Genomic DNA, 16,427 nt, shown 5'->3' on the forward strand with positions numbered 1-16,427 from the left:
ATTAAAGGCTCTGTTCAATACAAGAACAAGATATTCAACCTCGTTGTCGACCAATTATTCAAAGATTAAGAACATAAAACAATACCTTGATTCTGGTTATATTGGCCAAGTTATTGTAATCATATTACAATATTACACATGTGTTCAATGTTAAATAATCTTTTTTATTGTATAAATACATATAATTTATTATGTTCTTTACTACAGAAGATTGTTTTCAAGTATTGAGACTCAGAATGTGTCAAGAACATGATTCTTTATATCTATCTATAATACACGGAATCTCTGTCTGTCTGTCTGTGTGTGTGTGTATGTGTGTGTGTGTCAAATATCTCTGCGGATCAGGATCAGACTGACCTGAGACTTTCAACATGGCTGCTGTGTGGTGCAGTGGCGTGCAATTTAGCATTTGTTTGGACTGCAATGATACCGTTAATACATTATTTCATAAATGCTTTACAAATTCCATGAGCATTGTCCACCGGAGCCACTACAGTCACGTGCGCACCAGAGCCAATCACTGCACACAGTGGCCACGTGCGCACCAGAGCCAATCACTGCAGAGCTCAAGCCCACGACATACCTGAAGAAACAAGCGGATTTATACCTGCAGCGGTGCAGCTCGACCAGGATTTTGCCGGCGGTTCGGTTCCGTTCTGTGCATCTAAACTGACTGTTGTGGATTAATGAGATTAAACAAGTCCAAGTCTGTTTGGGTCTGAGGAGATCCGGAGACGCGCTGTGGATGTTCGGCCCACCGCCCGAGTCGACGGAGCGGACGCACTGGCACGTCCAAAACTGGATTTAGGGTAAATAATGTCCAACACGCTTTTTCGCGAACATTGCCGTTACGTTTGCTTTGTGTCTGGTGCAGGAAGAAACAGTAAAAATGTGCTTTTGTCACAAGTGGATTTATACCTGCAGCGGCGCGAGCTGGACCGGGATTTTGCAGGCGGTTCGGTCCCATTCTGTTCTGTTCATCTAAACTGACTGTTGTGGATTGTAATGAGATTAAACAAGTCCAGACTGAGTCTGTTCGGGTCTGAGGAGATCCGGAGACACGCGGTCAACAAAGTGGGATCGGAATCTGTGGATGTTTGTGTGTAGCTAGCGCTAGCCGCTAGCCAACCCACACGGCCTAACGTTACCTACCGAGTTGACGGAGCAGGCGCACCGGCACGTCCAAAACCGGATTTAGGGTAAATAATGTCCAACACGCTTTTTCGCTAACATTGCCGTTACGTTTGCTTTGTGTCTGGTGCAGGAAGAAACAGTAAAAATGTGCTTTTGTCACTAAAGTGTTCAAGCAGCAAGTTTGGTTGTTGAGGAACAGGAAGATGTGGGAGGGACATCGGCGGATGATTGACAGCAGCAGTGATGTGTTGGAGACGGCGACAGAGATAGCGAGTTTTGAGAGTTGAGAGATTTGTGACATATAGCGTGTTTGGAGTGTATAGTTAGTGTGTTATGTAGTATTTGGTGTGGTGTGTTTAGTGAGTAGTGGAGTCGTGTTGTGAGGCAAACCAAGGAGGAGACGGCTGAATGTGGAACAGGCAGGAATGAGCTGAGGAGCCTGAGGCATTGCCTGCATTTAAATGTAAATAGTTACACATAACTTTGTAAATTTCAAAAACTTATGCACCAATTTAGTAAACAACAATTTATATTTGCATTATAACTAATGCAATTGGTTCATTAAACATATTTGTGGTTTTCACAGTAAAAAAACTAACTTTTTCTACTCTGATTTTATGTTATTTTGTGATTTTAGGTCCATAGTGTTAATATAGTACCTTAAAATGAAAAAATAACTGTACAGTCACACATGTGAGGTTGTGCTAAAAATAATTACACCAAGTAAGGCAAGGTAAATAGTTTTTAAGGTGAAATATAATGGTATAATCAAAAGTAGTCAAAAACAGCCAATTATATCCCTGACGTCCCACCTTCAAACACAGCCTCATTTGGCCATCCATGAAAAAGCTACTTAACCCCCCACTTTTCTATAGGAAAACATGCTTCCTACGGGCAATGCACTAGTACTTTAAACGGATGGATGGATGGATAGATAGATAGATAGATAGATTTTTTAGATAGATAGAACTTTATTTATCCCCAGGGGAAATTAGGTCATCGTAGCAGCGGTACAATATAATCAGAAATCCAAAATACATTCACACTATACACAATATAGAATAATATAGAAGGTGTGGAGGTGGATCAGTGAGTCAGAGACTCTGTAGAAGGACAGAGTGCCAGCAGGACAGTCCACATACACTGCTACTCTGTTAGAGCCAGAGGAGGAGGAGGAGGAGGAGGAGGAGGAGGAGGAGGAAGAGGAGGAGGGGGAGGAGGAGGAGGCGGAGGAGGAGGAGGAGAGGTCTGTACTTCTCTTATTGTGCCAGACAGAGTAACGACCACCATCAAAGCAGCTCAGACTCCAGGACTGATTATTCCGTCCAAACAAACAGTCATCACTGTCTCCTCTCCTGTTGATTCCTCTGTAACTCACTGATATATAAACTCTTCCTCTCCACTCGACCTCCCAGTAACAGCGACCAGTCAGACCATCTCTACACAGCAGCTGAGGCCAGAAGTAGTCAAACCTCTCTGGATGATCAGGATATGGCTGCTTCTCTCTCACATATGTCACCTTCCTGTTGTTGTCAGACAGTTTGATGAATCTGTTTACTGTGTTTATGTCCACTGTGAGTTCACAGACATCTGATGGAGAGAACAAGACACAATACAGCAGCAGTTTATCATCTAACACAGCTGATGGTTTATTTGTTGCTTTATTAACAGACTGACTGTTAATTAGCACAAGCTTTAGATTTAAACTACTTTAACATGTGCTGCCTTGTTTTCATCAGTCAAAGTGAACACACACTTACACTTCCTCAGACCAGGTTTCAGCCTCTGCTCTCCACCATGTTCCACCCTGGAGGAAGAAACAGAGTCACAATGATCCTTCAGAAGCTTCCTCATCAATGATCTTCATAAAGCTTCACTCAGATCACCATTAAGACAAAACAGCTGCATCTATAAAACACACTTCATACACACACTCACACTTTACATCAAACATTCAAAAACAACAACTAAATAATAAAAAGGTCACACAAAAAGAAAATAACCAAAAAATTTAAGACATTAAAATCGTAATAAAATCAGCTGACTCCCTCAATACTCAGACCCTCGATTCAGATCAGAAAAACTCCCTAAAAAACCTCTAATGAGAAGAAAAGGTAGAAACATCAGAAAGTCAGACAGTCAGGAAGTAGATGTCATTACAGAATGAATCAAAATAAGACTGAAGTGTTGAATAAAGTCTCAGATCTTCTCAGCCTGATAGAACGATAGAACGATAGATAGACAGACAGATAGATAGATAGATAGATAGATAGATAGATAGATAGATAGATAGATAGATAGATAGATACAATAAAACAATAAAGTACAATATACAATGAAATAAAAACAAAATCAAATCAAATCAAATAGAGGTAAATAAAATAAAATATTGAGGTAGGTGGAACATAAGGTGCAAAAGAAAAAAGTTATGTGTGTGTTTTGTGTTTATGTGAGCGTTGTAAAGTCTGATGGCAGCAGGTAGGAATGATTTCTTGTGCTGTTCTTTTAGGCAGCAGGTTGAATGAGTCTGTTGCTGAAGCGCTTAAGCTTGTCCAGAGTTATGTGAGGGGCTGAGAGACTTTGCCCATGACGGCCAGCAGATGATCTGCAGGTGATCAGAACATGAATGATTTCTCTTCCTTGTTCAGTGTGAAATTCTATCAGTGGCTTCTGGCAATGCATCAGTTATTAACAGCAGTCAGCTTGTTTTAATATTATGAGTATTTCACATTGTGGCTGAAACTATTGTCTTGACAGAGACTGAAATTCACTGCATCAGACTGTCGGCATCTTCCAGCTACGTGTTTCCATTTTTCCTTCTTAGCAGAACGCTGCCTCGCTCTCTTTCAGTCCACACTGAGGATGCAGCCGTCAGGTTTAAATTAACGTTATTATGATTGTCATTGGATAAAACCGTCACGCTTCATGTTCATGTTCAGTGTGAACTGCAGGTCCCTCGATTGATCTGAACAGAAGTCGTATGACCGGCTGAAGGCTAATAAAACTTGTGACCTCCATCTACTGAGTGTAACATGAGTTCACACAATGTGATAAATAGAAACTTCTGCTTTCTGCCCAGTGTCAGTCTCTCTTACTACACAGACATTTTCTTTCTTTCTTCACTGCAGTTACGACATATCCTTTTAATCTGTTTTCAGTAACCTGAAGTTAGTTCAGTAACTTGTATTTAAATGTGTTATGTTGTGTTATGTGGATCAGGGTGATTTTTCATGAGTGTAGACATCATCTCAAATTTAAGACCATTTACAATTAAAAATAAGACTGTTTTTAGGATCCATGGACATACTGAAGATGTCAGAAAGCTCCAGAACATCTTCTGTATTCATGATCAAGAATCAACTTTAAACCTCTTCATGAGTTTGCATTCTGGTTAATAAATAATGTGTCATGGTGTCATTTAAAGACCAACAGCAGATGGTGCTGTGATGTGAGTCAGCAGGTCAGTCTCAGTGTGGACGGGGACTCTCAGCATTCAAAACAGTGTGTGAGCTCTTGTTGTCTGTTCATACCTGAAACAGTCCGGCAGCTTCACTCCTGAGTCTCCTGGATGATTGTAGGTCAGGTCCAGCTCTCTCAGATGGGAGGGGTTGGATCTCACAGCTGAGGCCAGAGAAGTACAGCCTTCCTCTGTGATCAGACAGCCTGACAGCCTGGAGAGACACACACACACACACACACACACACACACACACACACACACACACACACACACAGGTTTACGACTGCACATGGCAATTTGCAGGCAACTATGGAAACTGCCTTGAATTGTCAGAAATTGATGTGGGACTTGCTTGGCAGTTGTCCCCCCATGACCCCCACTCCCCCTGATTCTAGGGGAGGCTTTAACATGTAAATGAAATGCTGTGAGCTATACAAATGCAAATCAGGGTAGCAGGGGGAGTTTTACACCAGGTGACCTTTTTCTAAATGGTATTAACTTCATCTTAAGAAAATCTCTGGTATAAATAGATCAGGCTCAGAGGCTGTCCACACGAAAACGCTCTTTTGCGAAAACGCACGTTTTGCATCGTTTTGGCCGACCATCCACACAGCAGGTGGCAGTAGCTCAGTCAGTAAAGACTTGGCTTGGGGACTAGAGGGTGGCCGGTTGAAGTCCAGCTACAGATCACAATATGGAAGCACCCCCATGTGTGCTCCCCGGGCGTGAACATAGCAGCCCACTGCTCCTAGCTTGTGTGTGTGTGTATGTGCAGCTAGTGATGGGTTGAATGCAGAGGACAAATTTCAGGTGTGTTTCATGTCTGATAATAATTCTTCTTCTAATCGTGAAAATGCACTTTTTTGAAAACGGGTCTCAGGGTGGAAAAATCCGTAAACGCAGCCCTCCCGCTTTCATGTGGACGGCGAATCTGCATACTTTCGAAAACGATGACGCCATCGCCCCACCTCGCGACGTCTCATAACAACAACAACAACAATGGCGGACTACATGCTCGTGTTCGTGCCTCAGAAGATATTGAGCCTTTCTTGCGACTTACTCGCCTTGTAGTTGAGTGTGAGTCGCAGCAGCAGTTCCACCTCATTTAATGGTCCCCACAAACGATTCTGGTTTCCTTGCAATAGCCATTTTCATCTTCTTCTTGTTGTGTTCGGATTAACTGTCTGTTAACAGTTTAACATATACTGTTTGTATACAGAGTAAGCTTTATGTGCACGCTCCGTCTCTTCTTCTCCGCCTTTGGTGAATTGTGATGATTTGTTTCCGTCAATATGTAGCACAGATGAACGTGACGTTGACAGGCTGTAAATTGTCGTTAACTGCCGAAAATTAGGGAGATTCCCAGGCGTTTACGGGGACGAAAATCCCATTTTTCATGCAGTGTCCTCTGTGGCGGTTCCTGAGGTTTCTTCCATATTTTTTAACTCAATATGGTGAGTTTTTCCTCAGTTCAATAAAGTCTCACTGTACAGTTTGTGAAGCCCACTGAGGGAATGTGATTTAAATCAAATACATTTTATTTATGTAGCCCACATTGCCTCAATGGGCTTACAATCTGTACAGTGATTGGGATTTTGGGATTTGATTTGACATTTAAAGTTCTGAAACTGAATCCTGACCTGAGAGTCTCCAGTTTACAGTGTGGACTCTTCAGTCCAACAGACAGCGACTTCACTCCTGAATCCTGCAGGTTGTTGTCACTCAGGTCCAGCTCTCTCAGACTAGAGGACTGGGAGCTGAGAACTGAGGACAGAGCTTCACAGCTTCTCTCCGACAGATTACAGCCACTCAGCCTGAAGAAGAGTTAGTGACAAAGACAAACACTGATACTGTACGATAAAACACATCACATTGCCCTGACTGAGTCTTTATAGTTTCAAGTATATTACTAAGATCTGTCAACAATGAATAGCATGTCTTGAATTATACTCATATCTCTGGGATTTATCCTGCCATGAACTAGTAAGTGACAAAGTTTTATTCTCTTTCATGTATACATTAATCTGTAGAGGTACAATGAAATGAAAACTAAAGGAACAATATGAACAATATTTTTCAACTGATTTGATTGATTATTTGATTGATTTTAATATTAGGAGATATACTTACAGAGCTTTGTTGGAGGCTTTGACCACTGGCAGCAGTCTCAGAAGAACCTCCTCTGAAGCAGAGTATTTCTTCAGGTCAAACACATCCAGATCTTCTTCTGATGACAGTAAGATGAAGACCAGAGCTGACCACTGAGCAGGAGACAGTTTATCTGTGGAGAGACTTCCTGATCTCAGGTACTGTTGGATCTCCTCCACTAGAGAACCATCATTCAGTTCATTCAGACAGTGGAACAGATTAATGCTTCTCTCTGGAGACAGATTCTCACTGATCTTCTTCTTGATGTACTTCACTGTTTCCTGATTGGTCTGTGAGATACTTTGTGTGTTTGTCATCAGACCTCGTAGGAGAGTCTGATTGGTCTGCAGTGAAAGACCCAGGAGAAAGCGAAGGAACAAGTCCAGGTGTCCATTTGGACTCTTTAAGGCCTCATCCACAGCATTCTGGTAGAAATGTGTTGGTTTAGGTTTGTCTCTGAATATTTCAGACCACCAGGAGGTTTGTTTTCCTTCTGCCAGCAGATTGACTCCAGAGTTCATGAATCTCAGATGGACATGAAGAGCAGCCGGAAACTCCTGAACACTCAGATGGACGAAGCAGAACACCTTGTCTTGGTACAGTCCACTCTCCTCTTTAAAGATCTCTGTGAACACTCCTGAGTACACTGAGGCTGCTCTGATATCGATGCCACACTCTGTCAGGTCTGATTCACAGAAGATCAGGTTTCCTTTCTGCAGCTGATCAAAAGCCAGTTTTCCCAGAGACTCAATCATCTTCCTGCTCTCTAGAGTCCAGTGTGGATCTGTCTCAGCTCCTCCATCATACTTGACCTTCTTCACTTTGGCCTGAACCACCAGGAAGTGGATGTACATCTGAGTCAGGGTCTTGGGCAGCTCTCCTCCTTCTCTGGTCTTCAACACATCCTCCAGAACTGTAGCAGTGATCCAGCAGAAGACTGGGATGTGGCACATGATGTGGAGGCTTCGTGATGTCTTGATGTGGGAGATGATTCTGCTGGCCTGCTCCTCGTCTCTTAATCTCTTCCTGAAGTACTCCTCCTTCTGTGGGTCAGTGAACCCTCTGACCTCGGTCACCATGTCAACACACCCAGGAGGGATCTGATTGGCTGCTGCAGGTCGTGTGGTTATCCAGAGGCGAGCAGAGGGAAGCAGTTTCCCCCTGATGAGGTTTGTCAGCAGCACATCCACTGAGGTAGACTCTGTAACATCAGTCAGGATCTCAGTGTTGTGGAAGTCCAGAGGAAGTCGACACTCATCCAGACCATCAAAGATAAAAACAACCTGGAACTCTTCAAAGCTGCCGATTTCTTTGGTTTCAGTGAAGAAGTGATGAACAAGTTCCACCAAGCTGAACTTTTTCTCTTTCAGCACATTCAGCTCTCTGAAAGTGAATGGAAATGTGAACTGTATGTCCTGGTTGTCTTTGTCTTCAGCCCAGTCCAGAGTGAACTTCTGTGTTAAGACTGTTTTCCCGATGCCAGCCACTCCCTTTGTCATCACTGCTCTGATTGGTTCATCTCTTCCATGTGAAGGTTTCAAGATGTCTTCTTGTCTGATTGTTGTTACTGGTCTGTGTGGTTTCCTGGATGCTGTTTCAATCTGTCTGACCTCATGTTCATCATTGACCTCTGCAGTCCTTCCCTCTGTGATGTAGAGCTCTGTGTAGATCTGATTCAGAAGGGTTGGGTTTCCTGCTTTAGCGATCCCCTCAAACACGACCTGGAACTTCTTCTGGAGGTTAGATTTGAGTTGACGTCGACAAACTGCAGCTACAGTTCCTGAATGAAACACAACACATCAGTGAGTGGATGTTAGTGTGAAGTTGATGTTGTTGAGGAATATCCTCTTACTGCTCTGCAGACAGTCAGCCAGCTTCTCCTGCTTCATTCTCCTCAGGAAGTTCAGTGTGATCTTCAGAAATGCCTCTCTGCTTCTCCTCCTCTGCTCCTCCTCCTCACCATCCAACACCTCCTCATCCTCACTCTGCCTCTCTGAGCATTCTGGGTAATCTGGACTCAGAACCTTCTGGAACTTTTTCAACTCGTTCTTCACAAATAAGACAACGTTCTCCTCAAGATGCTGCAAAAGAGTAAAACTTCACATGTAAAATGAGACATTTCATTTAATTTGCAGTTGAAGTGAAGTGGTTGTTGGACATTTACACACCTTGAATATGGAGTCCAGGTCTGTTGGCTGTTGCTGGACAGACTGACCACTGAGAACCTGCTGAACTCTGCAGACAGAACATAAAGTACGATGATTTCAACTAGAGCTGTCCGAAACGATTATTTTTCTAACGATTAATCTAACGATTCATTTAACGTTACATGACCAAACAAAAGTAACTAGTAACTGTAACTGTCCTTGGTAACTTAAATGAGGAAAAAAAAACGCAGTTGTAGGTGGAGCGCCTGTCCTCCAGCCAATTCACTCAGGTGGTTGTGTTGATATAAATCATCGCGATGGTCAGTCCTCCGGACCGAGACTTCAGTGAACTTTTCCCCAGAAAACTGCCTCCGTCCCCGCAAGTGACAGAGTCACGCAGCGACCTGTTTACTGATGGCGATTATCTAATAATGTAATTTAGCGCGAACAACGTAACTCATTGACCTTCCAGGATGTTTAGGGGACCAATCACTATACATTATACACGGTCCGCGGGTTTAGAGCGAGAAGTGGGAGACATTTTGGAAACACCCAGACGTCATCATCATGACGTGTACAGTCATGTCTCTTTAGCCGCCGCTGCAGTGTTAGTGCAGCGTCTCTGTGTGAGAGGGGCTATTCTCAGCCTCCGCAGGTACTACCACTTCCTGTTTGGGACGACGCGCCGATGCAAATTATTCATGTCGACGAATTTATGTTGTCGATTACGTTGACTACATCGACGCGTTGTCCCAGCCCTAATTTCAACCATCAACAGCTTCACATTTTTACATCATCTGTCTGCTTCTGGGGCCATTTGATGGATTAGGTGAAACAGTTTCCTGTTATTAATGATGCCGCCTTTAGTTGAGTATCTCATTTTCTACCCTGCTATTCCCGTTCCGACCTATAACATGCTGTAATATAGAAACAAAGACTGAAGACTTCTTCTGTGAACACAAATGAATCATTTCGCACAAATGAGTTAAATTGTGTTAGTGAGCACTTTTCCTTTGTCAGTCTATCCACCTGACAGCTGTGGTTTATCAGACTCTGATTAAACGGCATGATTACTACACAGCTGTTCGTTAAACTGGTCACAATGAAAGGCGACACTAATGCAGTTGGCATGATCCATCAAACATTCATACTAAAGCCCAGGACTCTTGACATTAACCATCCAATATTCTCCCAACAGACATCTACAGGCAACAACAACATATGTTGTCATGGTCCACCGGCAGTGATTCACACTTCCTCCAGTCAGAGTACTGAGTCCCAGGAGGAACCAGAGAGAGATCAACATCTTTAGTCCACAATTCATTGCAACAGTTGATATCAAATCTGGAGGAAAATGATTTGATCTCATTTGATCACTTGCTTCATGTATTAACTGTTGATTTCTGGAAAATCTTGAATAATAAGGGCTCTATCTTGCACTCAGCGCAACTGACTTTGTACACTGGCGCTTGTGTAATTCCTATTTTGCATTCGGCGCACATTGGAATTTTCCCTCCACAGATGCACGTCCTTAAATTAGGGAATGACTTTGCGCTCCCAGGGCGGTTCAGCGAAAAGAGGAGGCGTGTTCCAGCGCAAACACCCGGTGCGATGTCCTGGGGATGCCAGCTGTAGAAACAATTGTGGCAATTTCCTCCCACGCCCGTTTAACCAAAGCTAATTTGGATGGATTTCTCCCATCCCCATACAATGCCTCTTCTCGGTCTTTTACTATGAAAGCGAATTTGTACCATAATTCAAATTAAAATGCATTTACAGAAATGCTTTTTCATTTTAAGAATGTAGCTGCATTTTTTGACTCATAAATAAAATTAGTAATAAATCATCCAAATTGCATTCTCATTTTCTTCTTCAAGACTGCTCATTTTGTAACTTAATTCAAATGATAAGGAAAAGGACATTTAAGATTTAATATTCAAAAGATGGCCCAGCAAATAGGTACCAAAATTCAATTTGAAATGTCAAATTTGAAAATTAAAATGCATTAGCCGAAATGCTTTTTCATTTCAAAGTCAGAGCTGCATTTTTGACTCATAAATAAAATTAGTAATAAATCATCCAGATTGCATTTTCATTTTCTTCTTCAAAACTGCTCATTTTGTTACACAAAGACAAAGAAAACTGCTTTTTCGTTTTGAAGCCCTCCCCCCGCAAAAAAAGGTCCAAAATTCAATTTGAATTCGCAATCCCAAGCGGCGCAGGAGAGTGACGTCAGCGGCCTCTCTTCTTCAGTGTTGCCAACATGGCGACTGTCTCGCTAGACTTAGTGACTTTTCAGTCCCTCTAAGCGACGTTATTTCGAAAAAGCGACCAGCGACAAATTTAGCGACTTATTCAGATCATCGGGGGAAAGGCGAGAAATAGATTATATTGTAATTCACATGCTGCTTAAAGTCATCGCAGTCCACGGCTCCTCTGCAGCAGCGCCGGGGTCTCTCCTGTCCCCTCCCCCGCGGCTGCGCAGGCGACAGGCCGGTGTGTGAGGGCTGGCTGGGGCAGGCAGGAGCGTGGATCTGATATCGGATAGCTGCCGTTTACTCTGTTTTGATCTGTTAATGTTAAGTGTCTTTAGCAAAGGTGAGACCCAGAAGCGGACAGGAGGCTGTAGCTGGATGCATGGAGTGTTTATTGTAACACGGACAAAGTCAGAGTAGGAGGGGGTGTGCACGGGGAAGCCACGCTCCGGAGCGCCGGAGAGCTGGCAGTCCTGTCGGCACTCGGAGGAGCGCCGGGCGGGTGGAGCTGGAGCGGATTGAGTGGATTGAGCAGTGCTGCTCAGTTTGTCTTTGAAAACAAAAACAAAAAAAGCAGAGGAGAAGACAATAGGTTACCTATGTATTTTTGATTCAATAAAAACTACATGAAATTGATTGTGTATCCATCTCTTATAGCCATAGACGGATTATCATGACCTACACACGCAAACTGTGCGTACGCAAAGGCTGTTACATTATTACATTGAATGTAATAATGTCCGCAAACGTAATAAACCTCAAACACCCACTAATACTACTGACCGTGCGTGCAACATCCAGCTGCTGACCCTCCGCTCCGCTGTCACACAACGGATCCCCCGTCCGCTCCCTCTCTCTTGCCCGAAAAATAATTTCCATGAAGAAAACATCGCCTGACATTTAAATTTAAATTCCCATTGACAATACAAATCTCAAGAAATCTGGATGTATTGCTCATTTGTAAACACAACACTTATCAGTCTATAGGCAAGAATCTAAAGGTTTATTAATTCAATTCATTTCAAATTCGCTTTATTGGCATGAATGCCACAACAACAACAATATTGCTCCAAGCACCAAGAACCACGAAAAGAATACCTAGCACAGTACCATTATACTTGCTGTGTGTGTGTTTATGTGAAATAATAATAATAATAATTATTATTATAATTATTATTATTATTATTATAATAATAACTTTGAACATTATCACAATTAAGTTATCAATCTGCGATGTGAAGAAAATGCAAACATTACAGACTTCTAACCATTTTCTAAAAGTGTCTGTATTTTAATTGAGAATAGTTTTTTTTATATAAATTACAGAAAAGGAAAAGAAAATGTGATTTGTTTTACCTATTTCAGCCATAAGCGGTCATATTGACCGCACATCATTTCGCCGGATTTCATACATTGTCTCTCTTGTCTCTAACTTTGTTAGCGGTCTCCAGCTGTGCGACTGTAACACAACTTTATATGAAGAAGGACTAACACTAATAGCCTAATTGATTCTTATTTCTTCCACTTACAGAACTGTTTTCGACTCGAAACAATGTTATTATATATAACGTTTCTGACCAAATGTCGCGGCTTCAAATGCATCAAATTCCAACATCCAGTTATGCAGGCAGCTGTCCAGGGTGCTGAACCAGGTGACAGACAAAGGCTGCACTCTGCGTTCTGGTGTTTGCTGGGCAGATCTGTCCCCCTTGCTTTCTCATCCACTCTGTTGTGGGAGATCTCCCACAGAGCAAAAGTAATACACATTTTTTCTCTCCCCGCTCGGCTCGAGCGCGGCTGAACTCTGGCCTGAGCCCACTTCACCCAGGCGCGAGCCTGCAGCCCCCGCTCCTGCTGACAACAGACCGGGGGAGAAAACAGACATTCCTTTGCTCAGAACCCATATCAGGCTGTGTCTGAATATGCACGAAGATCGGCATAACGCATTGGAGCAATTTTCATACAATTTCGGATATTTAGCATGATAAAATAATTTCAATTCAACACAGCCATTTGTCCAGCTGAAGCATAATGAGCGTTATGTCATTAATATGAAGTAGGCTTGTTTTGCGGTTAATCAGCCACATGATCCGTTTGAACCCACAAAGCAAAAAGGGATAAATGTGCAGCCTCCGTTTCCTTTCTGATTGTGTCCGTTCGGAGTGGGGGGTTTCGGAATGGAGGGGTTTCCCCAATAGACTTTTCGGAATAGCGGGGTCTTTGAAAAAAAGAGAAACCCCGCCATTACGATGAATTGAAGTCTATGTTCGGAACAGCGGGGTTTCGGAAAGGCGGGGCTCCAGGCTATAAAGCGGCCGGTGATTTTGTGACCCGCTGCAGGTGCGTGGGGTGTGGGAGAGAGAGAGACATTAGCTTATAGCACTTGGTAGAAGAAGCTTTATAAAGTTCACTCCATTGACTTGTATTAGTTCACGGGGCTGAGCTGCCACATCCAATATGGGGGCGACGTCGTCGTACGGTCCAGCGTTGATACCTTCAGTTTATTACCGGGAATACTGACTGTAAAGTACCGTGTGTGTTTCATGGGTCTGACTGTGAGTCTGCAGTCTGACCCACCGTCACTGCCAGCAGCTCTTCAGAGCGGCTTCATTACGATCACCGTAAATGTTAGAGAATTTCGCACTGGAAAAAAAATGTGCGGCTGATTTAACCAAGCAAACGCGAACCATGGCTGGCTTGACCGCAGTATAGAACTGGACATGGTGGTGATTTCCCCGCTGTTTCTGAAAACATGTACCACAGTCTATGCTACCAACACAGCCTTCACACTCTCCTCTTGTCCCTTCTCTTGCTCCAGTGTCGAATAAGCACACCGCCGCCCCCTAACGTAGATGTGTGGCACGGTCGGTCAGACTAGGGGCTGAAGAAGAAGAGAGGCCGCTGACGTCACTCTCCTGCGCCGCTTGGGATTGCGAATTCAAATTGAATTTTGGACCTTTTTTTGCGGGGGGAGGGCTTCAAAACAAAAAAGCAGTTTTCTTTGTCTTTGTGTAACAAAATGAGCAGTTTTGAAGAAGAAAATGAAAATGCAATCTGGATGATTTATTACTAATTTATTTATGAGTCAAAAATGCAGCTCTGACTTTGAAATGAGAAAGCATTTCGGCTAATGCATTTTGATTTTAAAATTTGACATTTCAAATTGAATTTTGGTACCTATTTGCTGGGCCATCTTTTGAAAATTATATCTTAAATGTCCTTTTCCTTATCATTTGAATTAAGTTACATAATAAGCAGTCTTGAAGAAGAAAATGAAAATGCAATTTGGATGATTTATTACTAATTTTATTTATGAATCAAAAAATGCAGCTCTGACTTTGAAATGAAAAAGCATTTCTGCTAATGCATTTTAAATTTCAAATTTGACATTTCAAATTGAATTTTGGTACCTATTTGCTGGGCCATCTTTTGAATATTAAATCTTTAATGTCCTTTTCTTTATCATTTGAATTAAGTTACAAAATGAGCAGTCTTGAAGAAGAAAATGAAAATGCAATTTGGATGATTTATTACTAATTTTATTTATGAGTCAAAAAATGCAGCTACATTCTTAAAATGAAAAAGCATTTCTGTAAATGCATTTTAATTTGAATTATGGTACAAATTTGCTTCCATACAATGATTGAGTCAAACTAATGAAGACACAAATAGTCTGATAACACGAGTCTTTACAGGGGAAAAGACACAAATCACACATGAAAAAGTGACATTAAAAACACTCATTTACCTTTTTGTCTGCAGGCAGAAATTATGTGCGTCACACACAGACAGTAATTCACAAATTACAATTACAAACCACTTAATTCAAGATATTTATTGAACTCTTCAGGGACATGGATGATGAATGAGAACCAATAAACATATATTCATATGTTCATATATACAGTTAGAGTGGATAAATGATAAGACAAGAATTAATTGTAAATTCAGTTATTAAACATTGTAGACAGAATGAATTAAATCATTTTATCAGAAATGATTCAAAACTAAAAAAGAGGGAACACTTCACCGCGATCAATAAAAGCAGAAATCATTTAAGAATGAGCTCTTCATCAACTCTCCAACAGAACACATGAAGATGGTTATTTCCTACTTTGGTGATGGATGAGCTGATGATGAGGTGAACTTCTGGGAAAGCGCTGAGCCTGACAGGATCAGGCTAAGACCAGGTCTATCTGAGGCCACGGAGGAGACACACCATGTGTTCTTCTGTCTGCTTGTGTTCACTGACAGGCTGCACAGTTGTGATGCATGAAGCCAAAAAGACTTCAAAAGTCAAAAAGTTCACTAACTACAAAGGAGGATTACAACATTCATGATGTCATTGTGGAGTTCATTGTGGAGCTTTCTTCAGCTCTCAGTAAAAGGTTTAAAACACAAGCCAACACCTGATCATGCCTGTTGTCTGCACTGCCAATCAGAGGGGCTTCAGCACAGAGTCAGGATGGAAACCGTCAGAGACAAGAGGGCAGGACAGCACATGTTGTCAAGGTTTATAGTCTAGGGGCGTGTTCTGGAAGAAGGAGGATTGTTGGCGCTCTTTTACTGATTGATCACTTATTCCTTTGTGTGGAGAGAGAACTGGCCGCACAAAGGGGAATAATTGTACATCTTAAATAACATTTGAATTATATGAACCGGCAAACTGAAAACTCACTTGTTCTGTCGTCACTATATGCAACATATCTAAGAACCAAAGGAAGCACCAAGAGCTCGTTAGAGGAATTTATCAAATAACAAAGAGTAACAAAACATAACTAATAAAAATGTTCATATCTGTAGCTCAGGATTATATAACAGAGGAGCACGTCTAAAATAATACATGATCATAGAAGTCAAGTCATTAGTAAATCATACTGGTTACTATTAAATACACTCATGTTACACTGACATTATATTATTGTGTTAAAAGTTACTACCAAAACTCATCAGAGTGGAATCCTGTAAATCAGCAGAATTTAAGGCCGAGGTTCATGATATCAAAATGATTAGATGATCTGAAACACACGATAAATATATTTATACATCAGTAGATAGAAAGAGTCATTTCAGACACTTGTGATAAGGAAAGGAGAGGAGCAGGACGAAACACACTCCAACAGGAATGTTGGTCACCCAACAATTTACAGCCCTAGAGAGGTTAAATGGTCCATCTGTGTGGATGTAGTCTGTTTCTAAAGAGTGAACAAATCTGCTTCCATCCTCTAAACCTGAGATCCTAAACTGATGTGAAAAGATGTTATTTCAATCAGAAGAGACACG

General features: G+C 41.9%; 1 protein-coding gene across 1 annotated transcript in view; it reads right to left on the reverse strand.

Annotated features, from left to right (window-relative positions):
* The window catches only part of LOC115586123 (NACHT, LRR and PYD domains-containing protein 4E-like), a 61,731-nt gene extending 51,774 nt beyond the window's left edge, over window positions 1-9,957 (reverse strand). The window contains exons 1-6 of the mRNA XM_030424909.1: window positions 9,953-9,957; window positions 8,911-8,977; window positions 8,595-8,823; window positions 6,725-8,513; window positions 6,235-6,408; window positions 4,716-4,805 (exon numbers count right to left, since the gene is read on the reverse strand). Of these exons, the coding sequence (XP_030280769.1) occupies window positions 4,716-4,805; window positions 6,235-6,408; window positions 6,725-8,513; window positions 8,595-8,823; window positions 8,911-8,977; window positions 9,953-9,957 (2,354 nt within the window). The remainder of the gene's footprint in view (window positions 1-4,715; window positions 4,806-6,234; window positions 6,409-6,724; window positions 8,514-8,594; window positions 8,824-8,910; window positions 8,978-9,952) is intronic.
* Window positions 9,958-16,427: the final 6,470 nt, after the last annotated feature.

Source organism: Sparus aurata, chromosome 1, assembly GCF_900880675.1.
Source record: "Sparus aurata chromosome 1, fSpaAur1.1, whole genome shotgun sequence".
NCBI classification, from domain to species: domain Eukaryota; kingdom Metazoa; phylum Chordata; class Actinopteri; order Spariformes; family Sparidae; genus Sparus; species Sparus aurata.